We start from the raw sequence: 17,645 nt of genomic DNA on the forward strand, positions 1-17,645 counted from the left end.
ACAAGAAATTAATTAAACTACCCCAAGGATGAAATAAAGCTTCCTCCGTCGTCCCAGAGATGGGGTCTAGCTCCTCATATTGTAGACACTCTCAAAAGAATTTTTTATTGCTCAAAAAGTGCTTACAATGGTGAAAATGGAGAAAATAATAAAAACAACGAATTTGCAACACTGGTTTGGCGTTACAAACTCGCTCTTAACAAAGAAGATGTTGCGAAATGAAGATATGCGTTACTAACTGACTGTTACGAACTTGAAATATACGACAGTAGACAACGACTGTTCTTGGCAGCATAATGTTCTTTATCTTCATCTTTTATGCAGCAGCAGAAACTTCTCCCTGCAACTCGTGATTACTCACTTTGTTGCTCTCTCCTCTGACCCCTATCTCTCCATCCCCCTTTCTTTGACCTCCATAAAGTCTTTATATACTCTACAGTGCCTTGAAATCCTTTTAATAACTCCGGATAATCTTCATAACTCGGGATTGATGAAAAAAATATTCTGGGATATATTTTTTTTTCCAAATTTAGCTCTTCAAGCGTATATTTCCTTCCTGGAAACCCTAAACAGGTTTACACACGTTCCACAGTGTTGCTCGAGCCCTCATACATGAGCAGAACATGTTCAAAACTTCTCCAATCCCGTGAATAACTTCCTCCTGTACGTGAAGAACACATTTTCCCTGTTTTCAACTCGTTAATTAACTAGGCAATTATAGCCAATTCCGGGCTAAACGAACACCTAAACCAGCTTTGTTAGGACATATCACAGCTTTCCACAAAGTTTCAGCGATTGAATCGCACAAAATCACGTCCAAATGTCCGATCAAAACTCATCCAGTTTTCATGCATGTTTTCCCGCCAATATTCGGTTTTTAAAAAAATGAAGAATATGGTGTCCCCCTATCCATACTGGAGGTGCGAATAGCATGTGCCCAACTAAGGTGCCCCTTATCCAAATTGAGTGTGCCTTTAGTACTTTTCTCCGGGAGTCCAAATAGCACTTTTTCAAGCAACTTTTTCCACCCAAGTGTATTTCTCCAAAAACACCTATAAACACACAAAACAACCAAAATAAGTACGAAATTGAGTACTAACAATACAAAACATTGAGGAAAAAATAGAAACATAAATGCGTCTATCATTGATAGACACTCTAGAGAGAATCCCCAAGGCAGTTAAGAATGTAATTCTTGCATAGGAAATCTGAATGCTTTCATGCTTCCACTGCAGACACTTGATGTGGATTCTCTTTCTCCTTTGTCTTAGGAGGATATTCAGTAAAGTAGGAGGCCAACCTCAAAGTAGTCAGATAAAACAACATCTTTGCTTCCCATCGCTTGAAATCTACCCAGTAAATTTCTCTGGATTTTCCGCATGAGGGTGCGATGCAACTTTGGTATAAGGACCAGCAACATTGTTAGAACCATTTCCCGCGTTAGGGTTTTCTGTTTCTTGCGTCATTGTCTGAAACGGAATAACACAATCAGTAAACAATATTTTAAACTATTTAATGTCTTAAGATTGTTGGAAATCTTGTTACTGATTTACCCAATACGATTCAAATCGTATTCACGTTACCAAATCACTGATTCCGAATCATGATTATTTAACCACAATTATTTACACAAGTTGCAAAGAATATCTTTAAACAGAATTAAAGAAGGGGGGAAGAAGAATAAAGAACAAAAACAATTAAATAAACAAACAGTGTGTATTGAGGTGAGTAATATCTTTACTTAAGACATTTAATGCCCTGCCCTAGATGCTGATACAAGTAATGGCATATGTTTCCAGCATTCAATAATACCTTTGGTGTTCTTCAACATCACTTTGATGTACGCCAAAAACGAACGAAGAATTATGTAACACAAACTCTCTTTTACAGACTCTCAAAATATCAGATGGAAGAACCAAATTTCTGTGTCTCAAACTCAACAGGATGAAGAGTTTATATAGGGTTGGAACATCACCTTTGCTAAAAGTTGCAACTGCTCCCAACCGTCACCAATTCAAAAGTTATGAATGTTACTAACACTCACATAATTTGAATTATATAACGGTTCCAAACAGTCACTTATTGAAACTATTTAATCTGGAACTTTGGATCATGTATAATTGATTTGGATTGATCCGTACCATTAGATGATAACTGCTGGATTTTATCTAGACTGTTTTATCTTAACTGATCATTTTTAGATGCAATCCTGACCGTCCATTAGAATCTCATTGTATAAAATTAAAGGCTCCAAGGCTCCTCGCTACGCTTAGAAGTTCCTAGTTGCGCCCTAAACGCCCATTCGCCCACACCACGCGTGGTACGATGTGCGGTGCGGTGCTTCGGAGCGAAGCACTAAGGATGGGTGCACCTTTGACTTGTATTCATAAGCTAGTATTACACTAATAGCTTATATACAGAAAACCCTTCAAGGTTTAAACAATGTGAGACTAAATATTTTCCTTATGTTTAAACTTAACAATTTATATTCATATTTGGATATGGGATAAGCCCTATTTCCAACAATCCCCCACATGAATAAAATTGTCACACAGAAAATCAACAATGTTTGATTCAAATACTAAACTCTAATGCAGACACTAGACAGTTTGCGTGCGGAAAATCACTGCATAAGGATAGATGGATATTGGCCTTAAATTATCCTTAGAGAATATCTACCGGTATCACTGGTTGCTTAGTGAACATGATGTCTTGAACTATTCAACCTTATCATGTAATCCGATGCAATAGATATTACACAGTTTATTTCCTAACATATCCGGTTCTCGGTTGTGTTCTTTTCGGCCCTGAACGATACTGGAATTCTATGAGTGATTTAGAGTAACATAGATTATAGTTTTCAAAGAAGTGACCTCACTTCTCACTCATATAAGTGATATCCTATTGAAAGTATCCTGCGATACTTTAATTAGTTAAACTAATCGATAAGAGTCATTAAAAGAAAAATTCTTAACCTCTCACTCTTGACAGGCAACACTGGTTCATCATAGGAATAGGTAAGATGATTATCTCCTTTCAATTTCACTGGCGATTATTTCACAACTTATTTGTCCCTTTTGAACTTAGGTCTTAGGATCTCCAGTCACTAGGTTGGGTTAAAATTGCAAATTACTCTTTTGGATATGCGATTAAGCCCATTCCCCTCGATGATGCAATTACTACATCTCAAGATAACCCTTTTGTAAATGGATCCGCTAGTTTATCTTTGGAACTTATATACTCCACTGTTATAATTCCACTAGAGATTAATTGATTAACGGTTTCATGTCTTCGACGCATGTTCTTAGACTTACCATTGTACATTTTACTACGTGTCGTTGCAATCACTGTTGTATTGTCATATTTAACATTTATCGCCGGAACCGGTTTGGTCCATACTGCTAGGTCCTCTAGGAAATTTCGAAGCCATTATGCTTCCTCTGCCTCTTTATCTAAAGCGAAGAATTCAGCTTCCATTGTTGATCTTGATATCGACGTCTGTCTGGATGATTTTCATGATACCGCTTCCCCAGCCATAGTAAATACATAGCCACTCGTTGCTTTAGTATCATCTTAGTCAGAGATCCAGTTTGCATCAACATATCCTTCTAAAACTTCTGGGTATGTTGTGTAGTGCAGATCGTAATCCTTTGTCTTTCTCAACTATCTCATGACTCTTATTATGGCTTGCCAGTGAGTTCTATTAGGATTGCTTGTAAACCTACTTAATTTACTCACTGCACATGCAATGTCTAGTCTAGTACAACTCACTAGATACATTAGAATACCAATTACTCGAGAGTATTCTAATTGTCTAACAACCTCACCTTCATTCTTTAGAAGGCGCGCATTCATATATAAAGGTGTACTAGCCACTTTGTTGTCATTCTTCTTAAACATTTCCAAAATTTTCTCAACGTAATATTCTTGAGATAATTTAATCCGTTCTGGACTTCTGGAAATTTTAATCCAGAGAATGAAATCTGCTTTGCCTAAATCTTTCATTTCAAAATGTTTAGACAACATCTTCTTTGTAGATATTATGAGTTCTGAATTATTTCCCATAATCAACTTATCATCTACATATAGGCATATAATCACAAAACCTTGAGGTGTCGTTTTAATGTAGACACATTTGCCACATTCATTAATTTTGAACCCATTTGATAATGATGTATTATCAAATTTTATATGCCACTGCTTAGGTTCTTGCTTTAACCCATAAAGCGATTTCACCAACTTACAAACTTTCTTTTCATTTCCGGGTACCACAAACCTTCTGGTTGTTCCATGTAGATTTCTTATTCCAAATATCCATTTAAGAAAGTTGTTTTAACATCCATTTGATGTATATCCAGATTATACAATTCCACAATTGCGATAATCAATTTTATGGATGTAATCCTTGTAACAGGAGAGTAAGTGTCGAAGTAATCTAAACCCTCTCTTTGTCTAAATCCTTTGACGACTAGTCTTGCTTTGTACTTGTGTATCATTCCATGTGTTTTCAACTTCCCTTTGAAAACCCATTTATTACCCAAAGATTTACAACCTGGGGGAAAATCCATTATCTCCCATGTATGGTTTTGCATGATAGAATCGATTTTATTATGACTGGCTTATTTCCAGTATGGAGCTTCTGGCGTAGCCATAGCTTGTTTATATGTTTGAGGTCCATCCTCTAACATACAAGTTACAAAGACTGAACCAAAACCTTTTGCTTTCCTGAATCTTTTGCTTCTCCTAGGTTCATCAACAATTTCTTGTTCCTGCTGTGAAGAACTTGTATTTTCATCTTCTCTAACACTTTTCCTCTTGAGAGGATTATTACTTTCTGGTTTACATGGGAACACATTTTCAAAGAGTACTGCATCCTTCGATTCGAACACTGTGTTTACATGTATATCCTCAATTTCTGATTTGTGAACCAGAAATTTGTATGCACTATTATTCTCAGCATACCCGATGAAATACAATCTATTGTTTTTGGTCCAATCTTGACCTTTTTAGGAAGTGGTACTACTACCTTTTCCAACCACCCCCATACTTTAATGTGTTTATATGAAGGTTTTCTCCCCTTCCATAGTTCATACGGTGTTTTATCCTTTTTCTTGTGGGGTACCTTATTCAGGATATAATTCGCTGTAATTACAGCTCCCCCCACAAGTTTTCGGGTGCTCCATAAGTTATTAGAAGAGCATTCATCATCTCTTTTAAAGTACTGTTCTTGCGTTCATCAATACCATTTGACTTTGGCGAATATGGAGGCGTAACTTGATGAATGATTTCATTTTATGCACAAATATCATCTAAAGTAGCTTTATACTCAGTGCCTCTATCGCTCTTCAGAATTTTGATTTTCCTGTTCAGTTGATTCTCAACTTCATTTCTATAAAGTTGATTTTTTTCAACTGCTTCATCTTTACTTCTTAATAAGTAAACACGACAGTATCTTGTACTATCATCTATGAAAGTAATAAAATACTTTTTTCCACCCTGGTTTGAACCAATTTAAAATCACATAAGTCAGTGTGAACTAAGTCTAATGGTTTTGTATTCCTTTCAACATAATGAAAAGGAAGCTTTGAAAACTTAGACTCAACACAGATTTCACATCTTTTGGTTGAATCAATTTCAAATCTGGGTAACAATTTCATGTTCATTAGTTTTCTTAATGAACCATAATTAACATGACCTAATCTTTCATTCCAATTAGAATAAGACTCAACGATATAAGTAGAAGATTCAACTTTATTCATATTAGGAATTACAATCATTACAATAGCCTTAAATAGGCTAGAGGTCATATAACCCTTGACAACATACACGTCACTCTTAGAGATGACGAAATTATTTTCTACAAATACAAGATTAAAACCATTCTTTACAAGAATGGAACCAGAAATTAAGTTCATACGAATATCCGGAACATATAACACATTTGTTAAAGTCACTTCCTTGACCGATGTGAACTTCAAGATCACTTTTCCCTTGCCCATAACTTTTGATGTTGCTGGATTACCCATGTACAGTGGTTCACTGTTTTCTACTTCTTCAAAAGCAGAAAACATACTTTGATCAGCACAAACATGGCGAGTTGCACCAGTATCAACCCACCATTCATTAGTGTTGTTTACCATGTTTGTTTCAGAATTAATGGAGCATATGTACTTATCCTGAGAACCAGACACAAGGTTCAAGTTATGAAATTTTTGAGTAATCATAGCAACCAAGTTAAGTTCTGGTTCATCTTCGACAAGAGACGCTTCAGACTTGTCTTTCTTCTTCTTCTTATTGGTATTTCCATTCTTTGAAAGACATTCTCTAGCGTAATGTCCCGGTTTTCCACACTTGTGGCAATCTCCATCGAATTTCTTTTTCTTTGACTTGCTCTTTTCCTTGCGAGAGCCATTGTTCTTACGCTTATTTTTTGTTCCATCAGATCCCTCTTCAAACATGTTGACTTTGGAGCTTTAAATCGTATTCACGTTACCAAATCACTGGTTATGAATCATGATTAGTTAACCACAATTATTTACACAAGTTGCAAAGAATATCTTTAAACAGAACTAAAGAAGGAGGCAAGAAGAATAAAGAACAGAAACAATTAAACAAACAAACAGTGTGCATTGAGGTGAGTAATCTCTTTACTTAAGACATTTAATGCCCTGCCCTAGATGCTGATACAGGTGATGGCATATGTCTCCAGCATTCAATAATACCTTTGGTGTTCTTCAACAGCACTTTGATGAACGCCAAAAACGAACGCAGATTGATGTAACACAAACTCTCTTTTACAGACTCTCAAAATATCAGATTGAAGAACCAAAATTTTGTGTCTCAAACTCAACAGGATAAAGAGTGTATATAGGGTTGAAACATCACCTTTGCTAACAGTTGCAACTGCTCCCAACCGTCACCAATTGAAAAGTTATGACTTATTCGAGCTATTTAATCTGAGCCATTGGATCATGTATAATTGATTTGGATTGATCCGCACCATTAGATGATAACTGGCTGCTCCCAACCGTCACCAATTGAAAAGTTATGACTTATTCGAGCTATTTAATCTGAGCCATTGGATCATGTATAATTGATTAGGATTGATCCGCACCATTAGATGATAACTGTTGGATTTTATCTAGACCGTTTGATCTTAACTGATCATTTCTAGATGCAATCCTGACCGTCCATTAGAATCTCATTGTATAAAGTTAAAGGCTCCAAGGCTCCTCGCTACGAGGAGTGCCCAGTTGCACCCTAAACGTCCATTCGCCCACGCCACGCATGGTGCCATATACGGTGCTTCCGTGCGAAGCACTAAGGATGGGTGCACCTTAGACTTGTATTCATAAGATAGTATTACACTAATAGCTTATATACAAGAAAAGCCTTCAAGTTTTAAACATCGTGGGACTAAATATTTCCCTTATGTTTCAACTTAACAATTTATATTTATATTTGGATATGGGCTAATCCCTATTTCCAACACAACTATATAGCTTATAGCCTAGCAAACTATAGTTGGAATCTTTCTGCCTTCAAATAATGTGATACGCAATCCCTTTCTTTCCTTTTGTCCACTTTTGCAAGACAAAAAGAATTTGACTTTATTAGAAATCTAATCTCAGGAATGTAACTTTAAGTTTATAACCTGTTTTATCTATTAAAAAAAAACAAAGAAGAAAAGACCATGAACATACTATGTTTAATCAACATGATATAAGTTGTCGAACTCATATGATCTTTCAAATGGTACACTATATTAGATCTATTTTTCTATTTGGTTTAACCAAGACTTGCAATGTACTTTTAAATGCATTCTTTTCATCTTCGGATTCCTTGGTATTCTTGTTGGTAGTTCGTTACGTACTTCTCTTCACAGATTACTCATTGTTAGTACCTTCTTTTGTATTTCGATCTTTGATCGTGATGTTGTTGAAGTCCATCTAGTCTATATTTTATCATGAATGAAACTTTGTGACATTTATCAAAAAGAAAAAAGAAAAACCAAGGATTTCACTTAATAAATTTTGACATCAACTTAAAGAAAACTAAAACAAGCCCATCTAAGATTTGATATTAGAAGCTGTAAGTTTTGATTATTTCTACAATATCACTTGCATTGGAGCAGTGGCGGAGCCAGAACATAAATGATGGGAGGCCATTAACTATAACTTAGAAAATTAGGACCAAATTTACCTATTATCCTAGAGAATTTTGTGAAATGTTTGGGTGGACATGACCACCCACAACTTACATGCAGCTCCGCCACTGCATCGGAGTAGAAATGAAACAATATATCTTGGTTTAATTTTCTTCTTATCACTCTTCCATCTTGCGGCTCTGAACATTTTTCCTTTACTTGCTCAATTCAACACCTCATTCAAAAATATCATAGCATATTCACCATGTCGGCCATATGAATTTAAACCTATTATGAATCTACACTTGATATTATTGGGACAGATGAATCTACACTTGATATTATTGCCCTATTTTATTGGGACAGATGATTCTAAGGTTCATTAAGACAACTGCAAACTAGAAAAACATTTAGATACTTCGATCACCACTTCAGAATGGCACACCTACAATAGAGAAAAGTTACCAACATCAGTTAACCTAAACCTCCCAAGCCCATATACAATACAAAAGCTTACACCATGTAGAAGGTATAAATGACATTATCATAAACAAGTAAACTAAAGATGCTCGAACCAACTGGTTTTAGACCGAACATAGACAAGTTACCTGCTTGCTTTTTTGGAGAGTGAACTGGAGTAGAGAATGAAGATTAATGAACCCAGGTTGTATTTGCTCCCGAAACACAAATAACAATACAGAACATAAATCATGGTCACGTTTTTTATACTAATTATGTTTCAGAACTTAAATATTTAATATAAATGTGATTGACTTGAAAGATGGAAATATAAAGAGTTTCTTGGCAATTAGCAGCACTAGTTTCTCATCAGAACATACATAACCATAACGAAACAACGAAACAAGATTTACTAGTAAGGATGATTAAATTATATTCGTCAATGGATCATCCAAACTGTCCTTTAAGCAAATTAATGGACTAGTTAACTTATAGTTTTTAATCTCTAACTATAAACAGGAAACATAGACACCATTAGTAGATGCAACAGAAACAGACTCAAGGGTGGAGGAGCTTAGATCTTGCATCATTAGAGCAATTAAAGCTACTTCGTTAAATATGTTTACACTTACACGGTCATGCCTCTTGGCAGTGTTGTATTCATGAATATGCAGTGGTGTATTATTTGCTCAAACAAAGAATAAAGCTTAGGCTGCAAAAATAATAAACTCACACCCAGGTACCTTGAAAGATGAGATGGTTCCATTGGATGTTAATCCACAAAGTTCCTGCATGACAAACAAAACATATAAGTAATGCCTTACCTTAGACTTTAGTTGCACACAGAAAGGACTGACAATCGAAGAGAAAAAATAAAAGAAAAGAACTTGATAAACTTAACTAATGAATTTAATGGGGAATCATCCTTAAACACTATGAAATCACTCATATGGATGTTTAAGTGATAAGGGGCTGACATAGGAAGAAGTTTCCATAGCTCAAAAACTTTAAAACATACAAATGGAAGTAAAACGGTGAACCAATGATGGGTTTCAATAGTATCAACCAATAATAGTAAAATCTGAACATATCAGAAGTATTAACCAAATTATTCAAGCACTGGGACAATTCCAGTTTTAGAGCCAAATCTAAAATGAACAATAGTATCTACAGAGCATAAAGCTAATCAATATAGCCTGATCGAGGAGGAAAGCACAAACCTTAACCAAGCTACCACAGACGAAAGTACCCATCCAACAGAAAAGAGAGAATCGCCCTGGTAGATCTGCACGCTCTTGTTCTATAGCAAAATACCCTTATGTAAGTTTCTGTGGCCTATTTTTTTTTTTATTGACACATAAAAGTATAAAACTTAATAATAAACATAAAATGAAATAAAGATAAAAGACAATAAACATACAAACAAAAACCATATAATTATGCTTACACTAGTCCAATCTACTAATTGAACATTAACCACAACTCAAAATCCCCAAACATTAACTTCTTCGTATCAGAAATCTGGCAACAATACGATGTTAAAGATCAAGAACCAAAAATACAAAACAATAAACAAAAATTTATGGTCGTAGCTCCGACAAAACCAAAAAAGAGGAAAACTACCAAAAATAGATCAGCAAGACAACAACACAAGAAACTAATCAACGAAGGATTAATAACTTAGTTAAAAGTACATAAGATGGCAATCCAAGTAAAAAGTGCGCAAAAAATAGCCAGTGCCTGCATCAGACCAACCACAGATTGAATTTTTTCACAGAAGACTGTTATTTATTTCATCCATGCAAAAGATAAACACGATGAAATTAATGAACAAACCTCAACCGATGAATACGTAGACAAAACTTAACTGAATCTAGCAATAACAAACTGATCCCCTATGGTTCATGGAAAAGAAAAAAAGTTCTTGGGTATTGACATAAAGATAAAGATATCACTAACTCTTCAACACAACGGTCCCGGACGTAAGTTAATCATATTTGAAGACTCGTTAAATACAAAATTTCTTTATGGAATGAACAAACTTGACATTTTGATGTCTTGAACTATATCAAGAATGATATTATGGTTCACATTATATGACAAATGATGCCCACAAGATAACGTTTACAACTTCACAGTACTACAAAAAAATACAGGGGAACAGAAATGCAAAGCATACATAAGGAATGAAAAACTTACGTTTCAAACAGTTTGGAATCACAGAGACGGGCATCAAATTTTTAGCCTTCTGGAGCGAGTCCTGCCATGACAGAAAATTAGAACTCAAACTAGTGCTAGACATGTTGTTATCAACAAAGAAATATACGAACGAATGTAGTATAGATACACTTACATACCACTTCTTGTATAATTATCATTCACATAATCCTTTCACATGTCCGACTCATCACCCGCATCAACCATACTTTCCTGCTAACACAGGGAAAATAAAACTAGCAACAAATGACCTTAATTATCCGTGCTTTCATGTAAGTTAAAATTCAAACCAAGATAGGTTCAAAGTATACATCTACTTTACACGAGACTCCAATAAGACTAGATATTGCAACTCCTGCAATACACTATAGAAATACATTACAAAGTCAGATCAAAGACTAATCACGGATTAAAGATATAAAAGCTAGTACAAACCTTTTATCAGATATCAAATTTACTTCTATACACCAGGGAATTTATCAAACATCAAAATAACATTCTAATCAGTGATTATACAAATTACATATTCTCAGCAACACAAAAGTTCTCTTTGTCTAATTATGTTTTGATTGTCGACGTTACAGCCTGGGGATCTCTGAACTCCACCATTTGTTGAAGACTTTCAGATTTCAGCATTTGTAAAAGAATTTACAAGAGTGCCTGCAAACAAAACATTCCAAAAAAACAACAATTGTTGAATGAGAAGTGAGTTACAAAAAATAGAGAAACACTATTTAAGCATTTGTGATCCTTCTCTAGCTAGAATTTACATGTGAACAACTGAAGCCGAATGCCATGGACACACTGCACATCAGCTTCAAATCAATCCTAAGTAACCCAACCGCGACCACCTCCAGTAGGAATGGCTCACCACTTCACTATCAACAAGAGAAGGTCTAACAACCACAATCACCAAAAATACCATGAGAAACACTAACGGCCACCCATAACACCAACATCCATAGAACCACCAGCTTCACCATCAAACTACCACCACCAACAATTACAAGAAAAATACCATCAACCACCAACACCTGAAGCCAATATCTACAACAAAATTTCCATCCACCATGACAAACCCATAAAAGGATATTCAAAATGCTCTACTAAATACTGCCTGCATCACCACCAATCCAAAATTAGTCATCCATAAAAGGTAAAATCATTAATGAAAACTATACCAAAATAATGCATAGTAGAAAAGAAAAAAGTTGTAACCAAAATCCTAGCTGACAAAAAAATATAAATTATTCATAAAAAAGTGAAATAAAAACCCAAACCTATAGAAACAAAATGTGTAACTATCCATCTGACCTAGAGAAGCAAATCGAAACAGTGCTAAAGAGAGAGATTAAGGATAAATATGGTCTATTTTAGAAAATCTCGTTCAAGTTTACCTGATATTTCCTATAAACTTTAAGGTTCTTATACTTGAATCTTCTTAGACTCTTACAATCTGCTGGGTTTGCGAAATCAAGTCATTCAAAGATACATTTGATTTTTGTAAAATGAGTTTGCAAATCTCAGATAAGATTACCAATTTCTGATTTAGGGGTAGGTTTAGAGTGCTTTCTTGAGGTCCAGTTGAGGAGAGAAAAGACGAGGAAGGAGCAGAAAGAGAGGCGGAGAAGGAGATAAAGAGTGAATTTTTTTTCTCTCTCTACTTTAGGATAAATATAGGTTGAGGTGAGGCATTTGAACAAAGCAATCATATTTTTTAGATTAAATCCCAAACATATAAGGTGGAATATCCACCAAGGAAACGAAACTATTGAGATGTTGTTGTCTAAGTCAATAAAAGTCTTTATACAACAACATCTTGACTTTAGTCAGCCAAACAGTAGAAGCATCGTTTTGTTTAAGTCAACCAAATTCCAAAATCAACGGCATTTGGACTTTGGTCAACCAAATTCCAAAATCAACAGCATTTGGACTTTTGTCAACGACACTTTCGGTATGCATTTATTTCGCGAAATTTAATTTGTGTTTTTTTGTTACGTCTCATATAGCCTCTTTTCCACTAGTGATGGGAAAGACATGGGAGGTCATAAAAATATGTACCACCCTACCCACTAAGAGTTGATCATTAATTCTTAAGAGTTCTTTTCGAAGTTGTTCTTGATGTTCAGCATGCATCATCTGTTGTAAGATTTCTTGTATTTTTTGAGGTAATTTTTTTAGTCCTTCTGGAATATGCATCCGGCTATAATTTTCCATTCGTCTCTCTTGTGGTATATTTTGCTGTAGTTGTGCCAGTAAAAATGTATATTTCAATGTCTGTCATGATTCCACATACTCTTTCACTAAAGAAAGAAAATTTTGTCTCATTTATCGATGGATTGGATCTTTCTAACACTTCGTTATAGCTTTTGTCGATTTTCGCAGTTCTGGGCATAATCCATATATCAAACAACAAATATCCCAAGAAGGAGAAACTCCTAAAGTTGAATTAGAACCAGCTGCAGTTAGTTGCATGGTGGACATTGCTCAAACCTGCAAAATAAAGAAAATAAGACACTTTCAACACCTTAACATCAGCACTATTTATTCAATTTTCAAAATCTATTTCCTCGTCGTGAATGAATTACAAAAAACACATATCAATGGATGCAATTCAATTACATAGTAAGTTGAGATTGTATTTCCTTGATGAAAACAAGATACTCTTGTTACCTTGTAATTCAATTCATGCAAATAAAGAATGGTTAATTGGACTTTAGTACTCAGGGTTTGTCCAACACTAGGCTTTAGTCTAATATTTGTCCAATGTTAGGGCTTGGTACCTGGACTGGATGTTGACTCTAGTTGACTGTCTATGACCTAACTTTAATTAATTTGTAAAATAAAAATTTGTAAAATACTGAGATTACGAGTCTAGCCCTGAGGTGCGTCTAAGATCCAATGGTTAAAAACAAAATCACTATACAGCTCGGTTGCAAAAAACCAATAACCCTAATACTTAACTCTTTCCTTTTCCTTCATACCTAACTCAGTCTTCGTCTTCTTCCAGTGCCTAAATTCTGAATCCCTCACTCTTAGAAACTCACATATCAATTAGAGATTGGAGTCACAAAGCCATTGGATCAATTACTCTCCCAAATCAAGACCTCAATTTCAATAAATTGAAACCCCTACTTCTAAATCAAACAAAACCCTAATTTAGTGATTCAAAATCAACATCTCAATGTCATTAAATTATATAGTAATTCTCAACATCTTAATAATTAATTAAGTCAAAAAGTTTGAAGTTATATTTGACACAAAGTTTCATAATGACTTTTAAAAGCAAAATAGTAATTTATTTATTTTCTGAAACAATTTTCTTTTACTTATGACTTATGATACGACTTCTGGTTCTGATTACCAAAAATACTTTTAACTTCAAACAACATTTTTGGAACAGTATTATGGTTCAGATCATTAAAAACAATATGATTTTGTTTTTTTGGGTTGATTTTATTAATTAGTTCGAAGACGATCTAATTTTGTTGTTTTGGACTGATTTTATTAATTTATTCGGACCAAAACTACATTGTGAACCTACTAATTTTTTGTATAATTTTATTTTGAACTTATAATTTTTTTGCAACCATATTTTTTGATTTTGTTTACGCTGGCTAAAATATAATAAATTCTTGAACTTTATCATCTTAATGCGAGAAAAAGGATACTTTTTTTTGTCCAAAGTCTTCATTTTAAATGAACAATCTTCATATGCTAATCCCTTGCAATATGGATTTTAAAGAATTGTCTTAATTTATGAATCTAAAGGATCATCGAATTGAGTTAAATTGGTGAAAAAAAGCAGAAAACAATACTACCTGTGTTTCTGGAAAAACAATACTTTCACTTTTTTATTTTAACCTAAAAATATGCCAAATTGAAAAAAATGAAAGTATCTTTTTTTCCAAAAACGGGCAGTAATGGAGTATGATTTACTAACACACATGAGAAAAAAATTAGTTTAGCTAAGAGACACCAACCAGTACCATTTGGGTCGATGTTGAACATTGCATGGGCCTATGTGGGTGCGGAGAAAATCAGGCTTCAAAGTCCAACCTTATGTCTGTAGAAGGCCCGAGATCAAATTTGGAACCTACTGCTAAAGACGCATCTTTTCACTCTTACCATAATCCGCAACCGTAATTTTCCGTTTCCCAAACGAAAAAAACTTCCGAATTGCAATCTTTTCTGATTCTAGAGTCTCATCATAAAGCCTATATATATCTGTGAACGAAGGTACTGGTTCTCACGTTCACCTCTGCGGTTTTTTTTTCTCTGCTCATACAAATTAGTTTTTTTATTTGCAACCCTAAACTGATAGGATATGTCGACTTCAAAGATGGTAACCTTGAAGAGTTCTGATGGAGAAACTTTTGATGTTGAAGAATCCGTTGCTCTTCAATCTCAAACCATTAAGCATATGATCGAAGATGATTGTGCTGATAACGGAATACCTTTACCCAATGTAACAAGCAAGATTTTGGCTAAAGTTATTGAATACTGCAAGAAACATGACGGTGATGCCGATGAAAAAAAGAAAGATGATGAACTTAAGAACTGGGATGCTGAGTTTGTTAAGGTCGATCAAGCTACGTTGTTCGATCTTACTTTGGCTGCAAATTATCTGAATATTATGGAGTTGTTGGATTTGACTTGCCAGACTGTGGCTGATATGATCAAGGATAAGACACCAGAGGAGATCCGCAAGACATTCAACATCGAGAATGACTTCACCCCTGAGGAAGAGGAGGAGGTCAGAAGGGAGAACCAGTGGGCTTTTGAATGATCCAGATGATGATCATCTAGCTAGGGTTTCTTTTCTTTTCTTTTTGGTTTAATTTATGTGGTTTCTTTTATTATGTGGTAGTCCAGACAGTTTTTATTAGATCTCATCAATATGATTTGCTTTCTTAATTATCACGTGTTTTAAGTTTATTTGCATGTGTTTTAGTTTTGCTTCAGTAAAGATTAGAGATTTTAGATTTTGTTGAATTGAATTTAGATTTTAGGTCATCCTTAACATGAACTCTATTCCTTAGTGCAAATTGTGCAAATTATATTTGTAGAAGACAGAAAAAATTGATCAGATGTCAATAATCAAGTTCTCTATGGCATTTAAAAAAAGGATAGCGTGTGAGAAGGTAAGCTGGGAACATGGGGCTGGATATGATGGTGATCAAAGTATTGGATACTTATGGAGCGAAGACCTTGTCAGTCTCCTAGAACCGGCTTCTAGTGCGAGTTTGTAAGAACCCCTCAAAACCGACAAGTACTGTTCATTCATTCCCTTCACGATGAGGTATAGAAACATCGTTATGATCTTTGAAACAACAAAAAATCAGAAACCAAAACATTGTCTTTGGGAATTTTTGCCACGGGTTAACATAAACATACAAAAGGTCAATGCGTTGCTCCTAAGCTCCCTCGCAATTATGTTCCTTGAGAGGATATGTGAATTGGATGCCAGTTTTCTCATCCCTGCCTCTCCCTCTCTTAAACCAATCCAATAGATTTTTGCAGTCCAGTGAAAAAACTATTATGTTGCCTGCGTTTATTTTTTTGTGCACGAACCGCCGTCTTTTACGTACGTTCTATGAGGGACTCTGAATACAGTGTCAATTCGTTTTGTTCATCTCTTCCTCCCTCCCCTCTCTTCAAACAGTAACAAGAGGCAACTATTTTTCTTATGAGATAGAATGTTTTTACATTTTATCCTCGGATAAGGGGTGAAGCTCCGTAGTAGGTAATTCTTGAATATGGATATTGATTAAATTTGTGGCTTATGAATTCAATTGTAATGGTGCTGGTTACAAATGGTGACATGGATGGTATTTGTTACATGTCCATTATTTGATCGTGGAAAGAGTTGTAATATGTCCACGGTAATGGCCAATTATACGGTAAAATTTGTTTATGCACTAGTCTTCAAACTTGGATACCCACCATTGAAGTTGCTATGTGATACCCTCAAGTTGAACTTGGGGTTAAGACTGGTGTTGTTTGCACGTTATGGGATAAAAGGGTGCAGCAGGGTATAGTTCTAGGGCTTAATTACGTCGTTCCTTCTTATGATAGGAGATAATGCATGGGGCTTATTTGATCAACTACATCATCGTAGTAGATGCAGTTTCTGTGGTTCACATAAATCCTCAAAGCTCTGTGTTGATGCAAAGAACAATTACAGTATGTCGCAGACTATTTCAAAGAGACTTATATTTGTGCTCGTGTTTCCTTTATTTGGTGCTAGCAAGCCGTGTTCTGAATATTTGCAGCAGGAATTCAACTTATCTTCGCTGAATCTCGGGTTAGGGACTATAGAAAGTGGTGATAGTTTCACTTGGGTTGTCAGGAGATGCTTGTTGTCGTTAATGGTAGTGAGGACAGAATATACAAGCAGTGGGGAGAAATTCTTCAGGACGCAGTATTGCAAATTAGCAGAGGGGAGGGATTCAAGAAGATACTCTCACATGCTTATGCAGTTCCTTGTAGGGAAGAAGAAAGAGACCCAATTAGTCGTGTCATAGCTGGATACGGAGCATCGCCTCTTATGCAGACTACACACTAGATTTCTGCGTCTAGTGAAAAAATTCTCCTGCCACCGGCAGTGTATTGGTATCAAACAAACAATAAAAAAAAGAATAAGTTGGTAAATTCTTTGTGGGTATTATAGTTATAGTTATTCATAATATACTGATTTCCTAGTTAGTATTACAAGTTAATGACTTTGGCATTTACTGCCTGTTTCTACTATAAGTAAGTAGTATATTTTGTTTTAAAAGATAGGAGCAAAAGTGATATTGACAAAGGGAAGGTCGACCTT

At 35.1% G+C, this 17,645-nt stretch overlaps 1 protein-coding gene across 1 annotated transcript; it reads left to right on the forward strand.

Moving 5' to 3' along the window:
• Window positions 1-15,132: 15,132 nt before the first annotated feature.
• Window positions 15,133-15,611, forward strand: LOC113329250 (SKP1-like protein 1B). Its single transcript, XM_026576210.1, has one exon. It carries the CDS (start codon window positions 15,150-15,152, stop codon window positions 15,609-15,611), a length of 462 nt encoding a protein of 153 aa, XP_026431995.1. The 5' UTR covers window positions 15,133-15,149.
• The last annotated feature ends 2,034 nt before the right edge of the window (window positions 15,612-17,645 follow it).

The sequence above is a fragment of the Papaver somniferum genome, unplaced genomic scaffold, assembly GCF_003573695.1.
Source record: "Papaver somniferum cultivar HN1 unplaced genomic scaffold, ASM357369v1 unplaced-scaffold_115, whole genome shotgun sequence".
Classification (NCBI taxonomy): domain Eukaryota; kingdom Viridiplantae; phylum Streptophyta; class Magnoliopsida; order Ranunculales; family Papaveraceae; genus Papaver; species Papaver somniferum.

Coding starts and splice junctions, on each gene's coding strand:
- LOC113329250 (XM_026576210.1), top strand. CDS start 15,150: ATGTCGACTTCAAAGATGGTAACCTTGAAGAGTTCTGATGGAGAAACT.